This window comes from Lactuca saligna, chromosome 3 (genome assembly GCF_052625555.1).
Source record: "Lactuca saligna cultivar CGN05327 chromosome 3, ASM5262555v1, whole genome shotgun sequence".
Lineage (NCBI taxonomy): Eukaryota > Viridiplantae > Streptophyta > Magnoliopsida > Asterales > Asteraceae > Lactuca > Lactuca saligna.
In genome coordinates this window covers 220,877,640-220,896,865 of record NC_136419.1, presented here as the reverse complement: position 1 = coordinate 220,896,865, position 19,226 = coordinate 220,877,640, and the positions used below count along the sequence as shown (strand labels likewise).

The 19,226-nt window shown below is 27.1% G+C and overlaps 1 protein-coding gene across 1 annotated transcript; it reads right to left on the bottom strand.

The window, feature by feature from the left end:
- Positions 1-563: 563 nt before the first annotated feature.
- LOC145034159 (beta-glucosidase 24-like) lies at positions 564-18,641 on the bottom strand. The gene is made up of 12 exons (XM_078982530.1): positions 18,514-18,641; positions 17,314-17,383; positions 17,169-17,227; positions 12,361-12,436; positions 3,151-3,316; positions 2,835-3,075; positions 2,613-2,734; positions 1,939-2,183; positions 1,379-1,413; positions 1,173-1,281; positions 984-1,092; positions 564-900 (listed from the first exon to the last, which is right to left on the bottom strand). The coding sequence occupies exons 1-12, from the start codon at positions 18,610-18,612 to the stop codon at positions 609-611; spliced, it is 1,623 nt and encodes a 540-aa protein (XP_078838656.1). The 5' UTR covers positions 18,613-18,641; the 3' UTR covers positions 564-608.
- Positions 18,642-19,226: the final 585 nt, after the last annotated feature.

Genomic DNA, 19,226 nt, shown 5'->3' with positions numbered 1-19,226 from the left:
AGTTATTATTAGAAAATAATATTGCAAACTCTTATTTTTTTAAACTGAGTGCTTATTTGGTGATAACCAATAGAATGTATGTTCAAAAAATAATGATTACAGTGGTGGTTATATGTGAAAAAATTGTCTCAAGAAAAAACACATAAAAACATTTGTTTATTTTTTATATGGTTTTTTGTTTGTTTTTTCAATTTATTTTTCTTGCTATTTCCTAATTTTTTTATTTACTTTTTTTCGTTGGTTATATCTTGATCTTTTTTTTTTCTTGTTTTCATTCGTTTTGTGTTTCTTAGATAAAAAAACTAGTTCATATACTTAAAAATAGTCTTTTTTTTATATAGTATGTAGACTTTGGCTCCACGTCTATTTATAGACATGACAAAATATTATACACATTTTACATTTAAAAATAAATACTACCTAAAACTTTAGGAGAATGAAGATATCTCATGGTATTTACATGGGATCTTTATTTGTTTAGTAATCACATTACAATCATTAAACACATATTAGGTTTATTTAAACTCATAACAATAATTCCACAAATTTGAAACTTCCCTATATATAACTTACCATGTAACAGGATACAAGATTTAGCTCCATCATTTTCATGTTTTGGCTTTCTTCATCTTTTGGCTCGCTTCGATTGGTTTTCCCGCCTTCTTTGAATTCTTCTCAAAGTTATGTCCGTCTTCACGATCGGTGATGCTTCTTTTAACTGGAATTATTTTGTCTTCACCAAGGAACTTCTTAAACCAAATTGCTGACTTTTTTGGGTACCTTTGAAGGTCTTTCATGAAATCAACATAGATCATACCAAATCTATTAGTATACCCAGAATCCCATTCAAAACTATCCATGAATGACCATATAAAGTATCCCATCACGTTTATATTATTTCTGTAATGATTATATAACAAACATTCTTAGGGTTAAGTTTTGTAATTAATTTTACATTACACAAATATATTCACTTGACTTACTCTCGAGCCAATCTAATAGCTTTAAGATGTTCCTTAACGTATTTGATCCGATATTCATCATCACGCACTTGTTCATATGTTTTACCAGTCTCATTCTTATCAGAAGACCCTATCAGAATTCAGAAAACATGAAAATGTGAGTCATAAGCTGTTCGCAAATATAAACAAACATGACAAGTATAGTTTTACCATTCTCTGTGATGATCATATCTTTAGTAACATTGTAGGTTCTTCTAATGTAAATTAAAAGTTCTGTAAGTTGTTGAGGACAAAGATAAATCCACGAACCCTGATACGACTATTAATATACATTTCCCATCGATTAACCATCATAAAAATAAAAATTCAAAATATGTATTTAATTATATCATTGTATATGTATAAAGTTATCTTACCGGCTCTCCAATATAGTTTCCACTGGGATCTTGTCCTAAAAACACAAATAGACAACATTGAGTCATATGTAATGAACCATGACAATGTATATTGAAAACTTGGTTGTATAAGATACTTTGTTTACATCTACTTAATTTATAAACATATAGAAAGTGTGTGGAAATTTAATATGAAGCCTAATAGAATAAAGGATATATTTTCATAAATGGGTAACAAACTATATGTTCTTTTTCTAATAATCATCATTCTCAAACAATACCACAAATAGGTAATGAACTATTTTTCTAATTCACAAAATACCATTAAAATAGCTTATTATATAATCACAAAGTTCTAATTCATTACCTTATAATAATAAAAATTATTAAAGTAAATATGTTTTGTGAATAAACAAATATTTTATTACATATACATGACATTAACTGTAGATGTCACTATGTCAATATTATGTATGCTCAGTTCTATGTTTTTATAATTCACTTCCAAACTGATGATATGATAATTATTTTTCCACCTTTAGTAAAAGTTGTTGTAAACAAAGGTAAGAGTTTTTCCATACCTGAAACCGTATAGTGACAATCTGTAGAATATCCAAGAGGGATTGCATCAGAAGGATCTTGATATTGTGTAAAATATGCAGTGTAGTAGTTTACTCCCAAGAAATCATATGAATCAATCAACTTTTTACTTTGATTAGTAGAAAATTTCGGCAAAAGACGACCATTTGGATGATCAATAGTAGGAGTCGCAACGATTTTTTCCATGTTATTAGGCCAAGTACCTCTTGTTAATGGCTCAAGGAACCTAAAATATGTGTCATTGTAACACACGCATATATATATATATATATATATATATATATATATATATATATATATATATATATATATATATATATATATATATATATATATTATTTTTAGAAAATCAAATATCACAAGGGCATCCACAATGAATTTTTCTTTACAAATGTTAATGGGTTGACATACTAACATTCCATTTTGTATGCGACATTCAATGGAACATATTTAATAAAAAAAGTATTTATTTCAATGTTACAATTCAAAGATCATTAAAATCCAAATTCATTGCTAACTTGGCATCCCACAATAGTTGGTTTTAATCTGTAACTAGGTATTCCATCTCATTTGACCATTCCATTAAAAATGCATTGTGGATGATCTAAGTAGATGTTTTTCTTCTAAGAATTATTAACATTTATATTTCAATTACCATCCAATCGTAAAATCATATGCGTATGTAACAGCTTGGACATCATTTTTATAACTATCACCGCGATAAGGTTGAAAATAACCGCAGTTGAGGGTAATTCCCACTTTACCTTTCTGGGTATCCTAAAAGACCATCATTGGTATAAGAAATTAGGTTATTCTTGCACCGTTAAATGTTTATAAAGATGTTCAAATAAATCGAACATGTTGTTTTAAGTAATACCTTATAATCTTCATAATACCTTCTATAAGCAGTTGCATGACAATTTAGTATGTTATATGCTACTATATATGGTTCTGTTTGAGGGTCACAATCTTCATTTTCTCCACCTCGACCCGGTGCCCCTTGACCTTGTACATAACCCAAGGTGGTGAATATATTTGGTTCATTTATTGTTACCCAATTCTTTACTCGATCTCCAAATTCCCAAAAACAAATATCCGCATAGTTAAGGAAGTCATCCCTAATTCTTGAAATAATCAGTTTAGAGTTTAAAAAGGAAAAAATGCATATATATAATCATATTAGAAAGACTTACACAATTTTAGAACTTAAAAATCCCATGTACTCTTCTTCCAATGCATTAGGAAGATCCCAATGAAATAGGGTGACAAATGGTTCAATACCATTAGCTAATAACTCATTAATTAACGTGTTGTAATGGTTGATACCTTCCATACTCTTACCCATGCTTACTTTTCCACCTATTTAATTCCATCGAAATTATATATGTGTTATTAGGGATTTAATTATCGAATAACAACATAACATTTAACCTTCTTAATTATATCACATTTTCATAATGATTAAAATTCTTCAAAAATATAAAATGAATTAATGAATGGCTGGTTGTGAAACAATATTTACGAGGCTTTTTTTCCTAAAATAATTTTGTTGGGCAAAAATTCTTTACTCTCTCTCTCTATATATATATATATATACATATATATATATATATATATATATATATATATATATATTATATATATATATATATATATCGGGTAGATTAGGTTAACTTAATATATACACTTTTTATTGATTATAATTTTTTAAACATAGATAAAACCAGGGAACAAAGTGGTAAAATGTTCAATGATATTACTTATAGATGAATATAATTAGGGTTCTATTTGAGGACCAGACGTGTGATAAGGAAGATGGAAAAACTTTATATCAGTTTCATTTCAAAAGAAAAAGTTGTTTGTTAAAAGAATCGAAGATTTTGAACTTCGAGAAAACATAAGCATAATAACCAAAGGTACATTTGAAAAAACTTACTTCAAAAAAATATATTTATTTTTTAGAACATCATGAGAAGTCAATTAAAATACATATCCTATAGGATAGTAATAAAAGGTTACATAAAAAGAAAACCAAATAGGGACTCCAAATATGCATGTCTGAATAATAAGTTTTACATCTATTAGATATTCATGAAAACGATTGAATCATATTGTTATCGAAAATGGTATCTCTTTGAGAGTACATCCCTCGAACTCCGTTTTGAAAGTTTTAGATGCTCTAAGAGAATATAAGCATCACGTCGAAAAGAGATATCTTTTCGAACTCACCTAACCAAACCCAATGGCATGTTTACATATGCGGAAGCCAAGAGGAACACAAGGCTACATTGGCCATGAATCACTTAATAGTATGACAAATATGGAAATGTTTCCATAATTGGGAGTTGGAAATTAGGAATTTATGTCTAGATTAGAAAATTTTATGCAAAAAGGATGTTCAAAGGAATGTACTTTGAATGAGAGACATCACATCTATAGAATTGTTTTGTAACGATTTCTGATAGAGTACCTTGTGATTTCATTGGCCGGGTTTTTTGTAACTTTTGTGATGTGACTTCACAAAAGGATCATTGCATAAAATGTTAGAATCTGACATATTCTAAAAGTGGCAAGAACTTGGTATTCTTACACTAATGATAAGGATTGGGGACTGTGAAATGAGTTTCGTTGGAAAAAGTTTTTCAATTGATCTATTTCACAAAGTATGGACCATAGGTAAACAAAGTGTGCATGCTTGGAGCATGGGACAATTATTAGTATAATTCAAGTGTCAAGTTGATTATCTGAAACATTAAACAATGAATAATGAGTAATCAATATGGTGATTAAATAAAAGGTGCTTTATTTATACTCAAAAGTTTGGGACCATATAGGATTAAGTATTATCGTTGTGTTTCACTTTGCATGTTTGATTTCCAGAATAACAAGGTTATTCAGAATAACAAGGTTATTCGAACCTCCACAGTCGATCATACATTGGAAGTATGTATAAAGAAAAACTGTCATGAATATGTCTGTAGATTGTCTAAAGTGTTTAGACATAACACAAGTCTACTGCAGAGTTGTTGAGTGCTTTGATAAGATTAAAGTATTGGATTAAACCCATGCTTACCTGAATCACTTCATGGATTTATCACGGGTGATAAGTGAGATGATAACATTGTATATTCTTGAAACCGAGATGTGTGAGTTGTTATTTGCTGGTTGGTTGCACATTGATGATAAGTAAACGCACTAGTAACTTGGTGTTATAAAACTTATTGTTGTATGTGATTCGATTAGTATGTGCAAGCAAGCATTTAAGTCAAAGTTTATTCATTCCTTTTACCCAAAGTGGGATAAAAGCGATATCTGTGGGCCCTTCGATGATTTAGTGATGACACCCCTAAGCGCTTTGCCAAGACGAGACTAAGTTGATATATTCAATTGTAGTTTGTTGTCAGTCATCATAACTTAGATGTCGGGAAACAATACATAGACATAGAGAATGATTTAAATCCATGTCTCATGTCTATACGATATCTTGAGAATGGAGGATTATATAATCCCTTATCTAAAGGACACGCGTATCTGATAAGATCAGAGTTGACATCGGCTTTTGAAAGCTATGATTGCTGATTAGGTTCTGAAGTTATGCAAAATAGTTATTAGACTTATCCAGGTGGGAGACTTTTGGATTAGTGTCTAAGTCCATAACTATTTTGTTATGTACTTGACCCGATTATGAGCATGGTCCTTTTGGGTTGCCTTCACCATAGCAAATTATAGGATGAATTATGTAAAGAGAAAGGTTTGATTACGATTTATTAATATATTATAAGAACAATATGTTAAAGAAAAAAAGATATTGTTTAATTAATATCAGTCAAGAATTAATTTAGTGGCTAAAAGAGATTAATTAAACTTAGGGTATTGGGTTTGTAATTATAAGATAATTACAATTGGGTTATGGATCACGTTGGAATATAGGTTGGATGAATTCTATGGGAAGCCCATAAGGAATTCATCCAAGAGGTATTTTAAAGGAGTCCATGGGTTGCTTAGGGCTTAAGCAATTAGATTAGGGTTTCATAGTTGCAAACCCTAATAGCCTACATATATAAAGGACCCCTATGGCCCCAAAAACGTGGCGCAGACTTCCTTTAGGGTTTCTAAACATTTTTGGCTGCGTCCTCTCTTCTTTTCATCATCCTGGTTGCTTATGGTGTTTGTGACTCCATTAGAGGTGCAACACTTTAGGCACTAAGCTTTCTGAAGCCAATCAAAGGAAGGAATAGATTGTTATTGCTACATAATAATCAAAGGTATTCTCTAAACCCTAATTCAGTTTATAATATGTTAGATCTGGGGTTTATAGCTTTGGATATTCAATTGCATGTTCATTAGACAAACTAGATCCAAAGCATTGGGGTTTGCATGTACAGCGCATGATTGATGTAGTGCTCAAAACCCATCAGATATCATGTTGTAAATAGTGAGTTACACCGACCCAAATCAAGTGTGGGATGGGCTAAAAACATGGTATTTAGGAGTGGATCAGGTGAGAACAGCTCCACTCGCAACCTTAAAAAGAGAGCTTGAAAGTTTACGCATGAAAGAGGGTGAAACGGTTGATAATTTTTTGACAAAATTATCCGGTTTAGCATCAAAAGTAATGAGTCTTATTTACGAGCTTCAAGAAGTTGGTTTGGTGAAAAGGTTACTTGATTTGATGCCTAAGTCATTTCTTCAAATCGTGGCTTCAATAGAGAAATGTTTCGAGTTGGATTCGAAGTTATTCGATTAAGTGGTTGGTATAAGAGGAACCGAGAAAGTGGAGGACACTCAACGTGGTTGTTGTTGGCTAGTGAGGAAAATTCACATGTTTGTAAGCATTGTGGCAATGGACGTTCAAATCGGGATGAGTTTGGACATGACCAAGGAAGAGGTCTAGAGTCCGGGAGAAGTTGAGATGGTAATGAACGTATTTAGGATAAAATTCATGTTAGATGTTACAAATGTGGTGAGATTGGGCACTATAAAAACGAGTGTCCTAAATGGGAAAAGGAAGAAGTGGTTCTAATAGAAGAGGAACCGACATTGTTTTGAACGAGTGGCTTGTATGACCAATCCAATTAAGGGGGTGATTGTTGGATTAATCAGTTTTATTTTTGGAGTTTATTTTGTTTAGTTTAAATAAATGGCATTTTAGGAAAGTATCCATATTTAAGTTTTTTTTATCTCGTGCATAGTTGTAGAATTCAATTAGAATACTTATTTGTTTAGTATAAATAGGATCGATGGTGTGGTAATTTTTTTTATGCAGAATCTTTTCTCAGTTTATTCTTGTTCAAGTAATATATTTGTTTCAATTCTTTCACTCTCATGTTTTCTTTTTACTTGTTCCATACGTTTTTTTTTCCTTTTTATTGAAACAAGTTTCAACCCAAGTAATCTAAAAAAATAAAGAAATTATAAAAACATAAAATTCGGAGGAAATATTTAATAAGGTGAGGGTACATCCAATCAATAAAGATTTCACCTTTTGGTATGAAATCTTTTCCATAAGGTTTCATTATGGACCATCGAATAATAGATGACATATTCGTTCCAATAAGAAAACATATGCAATTATCGAGCTTGGAGGATTAGCATTCTTCCAACTTTAAAGAAGTTAATCCTAACACCAAACATTTTACAATTTAAAAGTTTTATTTCTAAAATCAAAGCAACGTGGAGGTATATGTTCGTGGATGATATATTTAGAATGTTTGAAAGACCAATCTCCCATAAAAATAGTGTTATCATCAAAGAAAATAATATATACCCTAATTTGATACCATTGAGTCTTTTATTGTGCATTTTTCAAAACGTTATATTAAATCTTTTCAAAGTTATAATAGATAATAATGGTCTCATTTTCTACATTTGTGTACATAGAACCCTGTAGTCAAAGATTAGTAGATGATAGATAGGCAAAAGAATAATAAATGCTTCCTTTAATTCATTTTCCATTATTCCAAACAAAAACATAGAAGATATATTTGATTCCAGAAAAATTAGTTCAAAAAATAAAATATATTTCAAAAGTTTTTGAAAATGAGTTTGTTATTGAATTAATTCCTAAGATAAACATTTGTTAAGAATATGAGGGTCATCAATAGTTGGCATGTCATTTTAGAATAAAAATTGAAGCTTGTTGAGTGCTTATTAAATAATAAGCCTGGTATAGCATGAAAAGATTTTAGTCCATTGACAATCACTTCTCTTAGGCTCTCAACAAGATGGGTTATCATTTTGAAAGAGTATAATCTAAATTACATCATAGGAATTTATATCGGTTAATTCAACCATTTTATTTACATCATTTTGGCATAAGTGTTGTTGTATGTATGTGAATGTTTTTCGTTAAGGTAACGTTTCCAAAGTTATGGTTTCATGGCCTAATTTTCATTGCTTGGGGAGTAAATCATTTGGTTTCCAAGTTTACTATATTAATAAGATGAAGATCCTTCTCGAAGGTAAGAACCTTAATTGTCGCACTTGTGATTCGAGAAACCGGGAATTCTCCAAAAGCAGTCAACGACTTTTATTCGGTGCATAAATTAAATAATCCCTATAGAGCCCTATTTATAATGTCTTGCTATCATGATACCAAAACTAAATCCTAAATAAAAGGTAATTCTAAACAAAATCTAAAACTAAATCAATAAAAGAAAAACTAAATATAAGGAAACATTTAAAGTATCCTAATCTGGAAAACTTTTTCTTGTGTGGTAAACTTGACCAAACCGACCCATACGGGTTGTATCATATATATATATATATATATATATATATATATATATATATATATATATATATATATATATATATAAATATATATATATATATATATATATATATATATATATATATATATATATAACTCATCATTTCTTTATATTTATGAGTTTCAGGATGTTTGATTCTTTGTACAAGGCTATAGATCAAGCCTTTTTATTCATAGATTGTTATCATTCTATTCCCATCTCCTTTCTCCGTATTATCAACTAAGAAAATTGTGACTCTTCATAAGGGTTTCCATCTATATTATATGTTCTTTGTGTTCTTATATTTTTGTGATCACCTTTATATACAATAAGTGCTATTAGATTCATCTTTCCAAAAGCTTTTAATATTAAATGAAATTTCATTCCAAAATATGGTACTCTAAATCGATTTCTCCCCTAAATATGTTAGATGTTATAATTCATTTTCTTCCATGAAGTATGATCGTCCGATTTTAGACCACAACACCATGTTTTTCATGTGGAAAGAAAAGATGAGAACTATATTATTATGTTAACTATGATGGTGCACTATATTTTTTTTTGGAAGAGAGACACTGATCATTTTGGGGGAGATATATATTTAGGATCACCCACAATCTATATGATTTTATTTAGGTTGAATTCTTTTCTAGTTTCACATCATTGCACTTTCAGTTGTCATATGAATTGGGTATACTTATTTATATGATGCTTAATTTTTAGGAAGTAGAACCTTTTTAGAGGCTTTTCACTTTGGGGGTGCTAGGAAACCAAGATCCAATCACTAGTTTAATGAAAGAAATCAATTTAAAGATCATTCAACTTCTTCAAACATTTGATACAATAAGATATTATGGTGCATTTGATATTATACGTTATTTTTTAACATTTAATATGTTAAGGTATTTTGGTGCATTTTATATCATAATGTATTTGGGCATTCAAGTTAAATCCTTATTGGTTATTGGCATTTATGAAAATTTTATCTTATTTTTTAAGAAGGTTTGAAAGTTCTTTAATTTGTTGAAGACAAAACTCGGTTACTGTGACATTTGTTCTAGTATGGTTTTAATTCCATTATTTCAACATTGTGATGTTAATGCAAAGTTTATTAGAGCATTGGGTATGGGTCAATATTATAACATCCAAATTTGTCACATCATATGCCAAACAAATAATAACTAGAAGTGGGAGGTGGTGTGCATATGTTATAAAATGTTGTAACATGTTAAGAGGTGGAGAGAGAGAGAGAGAGAGAAGAAATAAAGAATTTGATTGGTTGATGAAAGCAAAAACCAATCACATTTCTCGTTAATTCTCGTCTTCGTTACAATGAATTGTGCCTTAACACCCCCTTAACGAGAAAGGGGATGATGTTCATCATGTTATGATGGTGTTATGATGTTCCACCTCATCCATAATACTGGTTTTCGTTGCCTATATTGTGTGCTCCTAATGTAGAACTCTGGAAAAAGTGCCAATGTTTGTAGGTGAGCTATTTTCAATTAAGGCAACGTTTCTAGAATTGTGATTGCATGGTCAAATTGACATTTCTTATAGAGTTGATTACATGGTTTTCAAGTTATAAATTTTATGAAATTATTTCCTTTTATTTAGGAGTTTTAGGATCTTTACGATTCTTTATAGAAGGCTATAAACAAATACTTTATATTCGTAGTTTGTTTTTATGATTTCATTATTTTTCTTATTTCTCCATATTCATGATTAATAGCCTTGTACCTTCTTTTTCTCACGTTCGATTTCATTAATACACCAATTAGTTCCTTGTGGTTTAGTCATATAAGGGTTTCCAACATTTTTCTGCTCTTGGTGTTCTTATTTTTTTCTTCAACTCATCATTATTAATTACATATCTTATTTTAAAGAATAAAACGAACATGATCATTCAATGATAACTAGCATTTCTTACCTTTTTTTTTTTTATCTAAATTGGCAATTTCTTTGAGTGATAAGGGATTAAAAAAAATAAGAATATTGCTTGTATTAAATGGAACCTTTCATTTTATAGTAAATGGAGTGCTTGGATATTGGTAGATTGTGTAAACCTAATATGGTTCTTCTTGGCAAATAGAGATGGTGGTTCCCTTTAGACCTAAATTCATAGTATGTTATGGTTATTAAAGGTATATATAGTTTCAATAATGGATTTAGTACAAACCAATTAAGGCAACATCACACTTCATGCATAGGTATTTAATCATCTTATTCCATGCTCTTATGTAATGAATTTTATGTAGAAGTTTTCATTGTAATGATGTTACAGAATGGTCTACACACTAACATTTAGGATGATAGATGGAAAGAGATGTAACTCCTAGGTTGAGATTTTCATGCTTGTTTGTCTTAAATAATATCAACCAATGTCGGGTGACCAATTACCTCTTAAATTTTGGATTTGCTTGGGAATAGATAAGGGAAATAACTAGAAGCATGAGTGAAGAATCAAAATAATAATAATAATAATATATGTGTGTGTTGGGGATAAAAATGGCATCGACTAAGTCTTCACACGATTACCTGGAGTGTCGCAATTGAATGCCTGATCCTGGAAGGATGATTGCGTTATATGTGTAAAGTTGCGCCCTTTCTAACATCAATTGGGTTTAGATCAATAGGTAGCGCTGATGCTCAACAGTGTGTGGTTGTTAGAGGATATCGATTTTTTCATAGTCTAAACTACTAGGATTCACATTGATTATATCTTCCTTGAAGGTTCCATTATTATTACCTAGTGGGATTCATGGACTCCAATCAAAATTAACATTCTAAGATGGAGCTTGAAGTATAACGACCTCCCTACACGATCAACATTAGATATAAGTGAAATGAAATTTTGTGTACCCTTTGTCCATTGTGCAACTACGAAGTTGAGACTATCCAGTGGCGGAGGTTATATAGGGCTACTGACTATCTCCCACCTATGGGATTGTCCAAACAATTTTGCGCATCACTAAGATGTTTTGAGAGGGTAATAAACCATAATGTTCAGAAATATTACTATCTATAATGATCCCAATACTAAAGAAAATGAGCTTTTTATTATGATGTTTCTCATTTTTTTTTAAATTTCTAATAGGAACCCAAAGTCTAAGCTAAGTTAGACATATTAGTTTAAAAATCCGACCAAACTTATAAATTCTATAGCCTCTTGCTAGCATTTAGCTAATGAAAGCTATTATACAAAAATCTATGTGAACCATGTACTTAGTAAATTAGAAAAAAAATTGGTATAAGATAGTAATTTGAACCTTATAACATTATTCACAAAGCTTGTATCCTAAAAATAAAAGTAAGACACTGTTTCTTTTTGGAAAATCTGTCATTCAATCTTGCCCAACTTTATTTGTATTTCAATTTTCTTAATCAAGCAAATATCAAATTTTTATGAGTTATTCCAATGAAATTGTAGAGATAAATATAAATATATTGATGTTCTAAATAACATCTAGAAAGTCATGTAGAAATTATTTTCATATATACATTCCCTTGTAGATACCGAAATAAAATCTTTTGTATATGCAACCTATTAGAAACATATCGATAATTTAAGTTTGATAAATACAATAAAATTGAGTGTTAGACATCTCATCAAGTTTTAATTCGATCTTTTGAAAACGAAAAAACACTAACCTGGTAATATTCTTGACCATGAAAGAGAAAACCTATAAGAATTTACACCCATTTTCTTCAACAATTGAACATCTTCCTATTAAATATGTACAAAAAAAATTTGCATGTAAGTACGTATTTTTACATTCAAACACATATTATTTTCATATAAAACGTGTATATATATATATATATATATATATATATATATATATATATATATATATAATAGCTGAAAATGAAAATTATGCAACATGAAGATAAATGTGAAATTAATAAAAATTGTGAAAGTAAATCAAGTTAAAAGTTGAATTAAAAGAATATTTGACAATTACAATGTATATATGATATAAAACGACGTAGTTTGGTGAATTTGAGTACCTAAGTTTATATACCCTTAAGGGTATATTCACTTTCCCCCCCCCCCCCCCCCCCCCCCACACACACAGATATATATATATATATATATATATATATATATATATATATATATATATATATATATATATATATATATATATATAGGTTCATTTGAAACCATTTTAATTTTGTGAGACCGTGAAATCAAATCTAAAAATAATTTTAAAATGCAAAATAAAAGGAAAAATCCAAAAATTCATTTTTTAATTATTATTTCTGGAACTTTATTTAACTAAAAAAAATAAAAAATAAATAAAAAAAAATTACCATTTTTTTGAAAAATATGTAAAATATTCTAATAGAATATTACACTGTACATATTCTAATATGATTTTTAGAATGTTTAGAATATTCTACTAGATTTGCCAGATATATATAATATTCTAAATATTCTACTAAAATATGTAAAAAAAAATTTTATTTTTTTGTATTTATTTTTTATTTTTTTGGTATTTATTTATTTTTGGAAAATATATATTCTGAAAATAATATAGGAAAAAAAATCGAAAATTTTCAAATAATTTTGCATTTTAAAAATGTTATTGTTTTAACTAATAAATGAGTGGTTAGGATTACGTCTCACGGTCTTACAAAATTTGGTCGTTTCACATGAACCTAACCCTATATATATATATATATATATATATATATATATATATATATATATATATATATATATATATATATATATATATATATATATATGGGTTTAAAACTATTTATACAGAAAACTACATAGTACATAAGGATATTAAAGTATGCATAAAGAGTATATCATATATACTTATAAAGCTAGCATTTATTCTTGAATCTCATAAATTTGAAACCGCATTTTTTAACTAATGCAACTCAAAAGTTTTCTTAATTATGATTTAGCACTCAAAACTTTTATAATTTATATTATGTTTAATTAGCATTTAATAAAAAATTTACTATAAAAAGACCAATATTTTGTGTTATAGAAAACCTTACATGTAAGAAGGATTTGAAGATATCGTGATTTAAAAGTTTTCATATAGTTGAAACATTCACGATCCAAATATGATTGATTTGAAGAAATGAGTTATGTCGCATTGATGGTAATTGTAATATGATTTTTTCTTTGAACCAAAACAAATTAAGTTTTTCTATTCTTTCTTTATATTCACTTTCTCAGTTAATCTTTATATATGATTCGTGTGTATTACTCAATCTTGAATGTGACTCTCCAAACATCAATGTTTTGCTTGGAATATCTTTCTGATTCTTTCTTTTCAAGAAAAATATTTTGATTGCAGGTTAGTGAAGAATTGTCATCAAGTTTCTATGGTTTAATGGTGTTAAATGAAGAAAGAAGATTCGTAAAATGGATATATGTTTTTTCGTTTGAGCAAAGTTGACGAATGTTAGTTTTTTCTTTTGATTTAAATGTATGTTTATATAACATCTTATATATATATATATATATATATATATATATATATATATATATATATATATATATATATATATATATATATATATATATATATATATATATATATATTCAACCATCCAATGCTCTTATTTATTTGATTGTAGTTTTTCTATTTTGATTATGTTTATTTTCTATTATTTTTTTTGTTGGCTTATCCTACACAACATATTTAACATACAATATTTAAAAGATAACATAATTTTTAACATTTGATATGTAACTATGATAGACTTATCATGATATGTTCTTCATATAAAAGTAATTTATCCATATTACTACAACAAGAATTACATATGATATTTACGAATATATATATATATATATATATATATATATATATATATATATATATATATATATATATATATATATATATATATATATATATATATATAGATTATGTGATTTGTTTAACATGTATATGCACATATGTATGTTATAAATTTATAATTAAATATCTTTATATTTAATAATTGAAGGGATTAAAATGATGCATCAAAACCAATTATTTAGACTATAATAATAATAATAATAATAACAATAATAATAATAATAATAATAATACTAATAGTAGTAGTAATAATAATAATAATAATAATAATAATAATAATAATAATAATAATAATAATAATAATAATAATAATAATAATAAGACATTTCCAAGTACCGTATTCATTTTCAACTCACACTACAACTCAAGACTTTTTTAATTTATATATATTTATTATTTACAACTCTGAGTTTTTAACTTATGATTATTAATTAGTAATCACTAATAACTTTCTATTTTCGTTTCTTTTATAAGGTTGTAAAGTTTTGCTCAATAAAAACATTAATGTATTTGAAGAGATTTGTGATTTAAATATGAAGAGTTAATATAAATGTTATAATAGATGTTTTAGGGTTTTATGTTATTAAAGGTTATAATGTTTATTTTTCATATTTTTTATTATTCGTTGTACATATATTTTTTAATACAAATGTTATAATAGATGTTTTTCTATTTTTATGTTACTAAAAGTTGCAGTTCATATTTTTGTTCATATGTTTTTTTACCCGTTATATTATCATTCATTTGATATATAATTTACATAATTTTAAACGGTTTATAAAATTATTAATTAATTGTATAGATTACAATAACTTAAAAATTAATCTATAATGTTTAACAAAACTAATATGTTAACTATATGTTTTCTTTAGTACTAATATTTTGTTTCAAAGTAGAAATATTAAATAATAATTTGGTAAAAGTTATTATTTTAACTATATTATTCTACTCTCGTGCAACACGTGTGGATTCGCCTAGTATCATTATCATTATATACTTATAAATGAAACATTTTTTCCTTTCACCACATTCATTTGAAACTCTCATTCATTTTTCCTTTCACCACGTTCATTTGAAACTCCTATAACTTTTCAATTTGTTTCTAATAATGATTATAAGTTGGTTAATAAGGTTAAATAAATATAAAACCTAAAGTGTAATCATATATATATATATATATATATATATATATATATATATATATATATATACACACACACTAAATCTCAATATTAAAAGAATATATATTTTCTTCTACTTATAAAGTTATATCTTTAACTTTTAACATATTATACTTAATTTATTAGGTCTAATATATTGTTTTTGAACAATTTGTATAAAATACTAAAATTGTTATTTTAAATATAACCTTATAGGACCAACTTAAATATAAATTTTAATTTAACTTAATCAACCGAAAAGATGTTTTGTAAATAGTTAAAATTGATAAATTATAGTGACTTTCTGATAATAATTATAAGTTGGATAATAAGGTTAAATAAGTATCAAACCTAAAGTGCAATCATAAATAAACTAAATTTCAATATTAAAATAATATTTTTACTTCTACTTATAAAGTTATGTCTTTAACTTTTAACATATTATACATAATTTATTAGATTTAATATGTTGTTGTATGTAAACCATTACCAGTTTAAAGCTACAACTTTTGAAAAGTTTCGACAAAATACTTGAAGTTTTAATTTAATTATAATATTACAGGGTCAACTTCGATATAAATTTCAGTTCCAATTAAAAAACTCAAAGAATATTTTGTGAATAGTTAAAATTGATAAATTATATTGCTAAATGAAAAAATTAAATTGTAATATCAATTTAACTAAAATATTTCATAAGGATATTTTTATAATCGTTAAAAATTTTCAAATAAGTAGCTTAAAATAACTTATAATAACAACAGTTAAAAATAATTGTATATAAATGATTATATTGTTATCTTTAAAATTAAAAAAAGTTGTTTGATGTTTTAGATAATTACAATAATAGAAATTAAAAAGTTAAACAAATAAATTTTAAAAAATTAATTAACAATAACAAAAACTATAAATAACATTAAACCATATATTATATTTAATTTTATTCATGAGTAACCTGCGGATAGATGTCAATCAAAAGATTAAAATTATGCAATTTGAATATATATATATATATATATATATATATATATATATATATATATATATATATATATATATATATATATATATATATATATTATCATATAATTCAACATAATCAGTATATTATATCAACGTAGTATACGAATTATTATATCAAATTTGACAACATTATTGTTTTATTTAAAAAAATATATATTTGTAAAAATGACAGCTATATAGTTGCTTCTGCGCAATGTACGAGCATTCGCCTAGTACATCGTAAAACACGGAAGAGATACGAGTTTAATTCTTTTTCACATAATTTTTGTTTTTCCTATAAACATACCTTATAAAGATATATTATATTAAGGACGAACGAAAATCAAAAACAGGATATCTTAATGACAACACTAAATTATCTTATTAAAAGTTAAAAACAAGAAGATTGAAAATAGTAAAGGTGATGCTTGATTATCTTATTGATACTAATTTAACTCTATACCTTTATTCTTGAATAATTATCATCAGCATAGCATGCATTTGCACCTCCTGCAATCTTATCTGCAATAATCATTTTCAATTTTTATATTACAAGGGAAAAAGACAACACACCAAAACTTTAAAAAGGAAGGGAGGGAGGGGTGGACCAGGGTGTCTCAAACAGAAGCAATCCCAAATACTATACCCTTTGCCGTCTGCTCTCCAACCACCTTCAATCTGAAAGGTTACCCCGTTATGCGGGGCTAGAAGCTTTCAGTGTTGTTTCTGAATCAATAAATATGAGAGATGTAGAAAGAGCAAGGATGAAAAGTTTGGGTTTTGTTCCGGACCGTTTTTTTCATGTTTTTATGAAAAAATTCAAAAGTTAAGGACCAAAAGTGTCAAAAATGGCTAAAGAATAAAAAGGGGTAAGAGTTATCTACTTTTTAGAAAATGGATCAAAGTTGTCAAACCATTAAAGTTTTGTTGCCAAACTTTAAATATTAAAAGATTCCTAAAAAGTGTAAAAGTATTGATTCCAAGGACCAAAAGTGTTAAAATGGCTAAAGAATGAAAAGCAAAGTTGCCAAAAAACATCCAAATTTACTATTCCTAACTTTGAAGCCCAACAATAGAACATGGACCAATTCTATCAAAAAAAATGACAAGTTCACTATTCCTAATATTCATTTCTTTATTATATATATATATATATATATATATATATATATATATATATATATATATATATATATATATATATATATATATATATATATATATATATATATATATATATATATATATATATATATATGCACACAAAAACCGGGTTCACTATTTAAAACCGGATCCAATCCGAATCCGGATTTAGTCAAAACCGGCTTTGACCAAACCGGATCGGATCGGATTTAAAACCGGAATTTTAGTCGGATCGTAATCCTATATTCCAAATCGGATTTTATACCGGATCGTAAACCGGATTCGCAAAAAGTCGGATCCAAATCCGCCCCAAAATCCAATTAAAACCCACTAAAATCGGTTTAAACTGGTTTCGAATCGAATTGGAGTGGGATTTGGATTTTGGTTGCAACCAGATCGGATTTTGACTGGATCCGGATCCGGATCGGATTTTTGATGACGTAAGCGAAACCAGATTGTATTCGGGTTTTGTGCACCTATATATATATATATATATATATATATATATATATATATATATATATATATATATATATATATATATATATATATTAATTATAATAACTATAGACTTAATGAACGCTTAAAATATGACATCTAAACACCATCAATTGGATTTTTTTGTTTGTGATCATGAGGGTGTCAGTGTATGAACAGATATACACCTGGTAAGCAGATGATCCTACTCCAAAGAGGAAATCCTTAGGGAAGTCATGGCGTTTGATATCGTCATGGTCAAACTCTAACACCGTTTTACTCGTCATCACAATTAAACAACTAACCGTAGTAGGTTGGCTTAATAGAAAATCTTTAGGACTTGAATTTATAGATTTGAAGAGATGTGATACTCATGCTCAAGTGGTCCGATATTTATACCGCTACGAGTCTCATATTAATGGTCAAGATTGATAATCTATATCGATAATTTAATGAATAAAGAAACGTAAAAATATATCTAATTTCATATTAAATCTCTTAGATTGATAGTTTACTTTTTTTTATATTTTAAGATTGATAAGATATATCGATAATTTAATGAATAAAGAAACGTAAAAATATATCTAATTTCATATTAAATCTCTCACATCGATTGTTTACTTTTTTAATGTTTTTGTTATATTTTGAGAAAAGTGTAAGTTTATATATATATATATATATATATATATATATATATATATATATATATATATATATATATATATATATATATATATATATATATATATATATATATATATATATATATATATAGGAAGGATCATTTGAGAACTCAAAGTTTCTCAAAAACTCGAGAACTAAAGGTGGATCGTTAGATCAAAAATCTTAAATGGCTTAAATTGATAACGGCGTAATTGTAATTATCACTTGTTTCGATGGT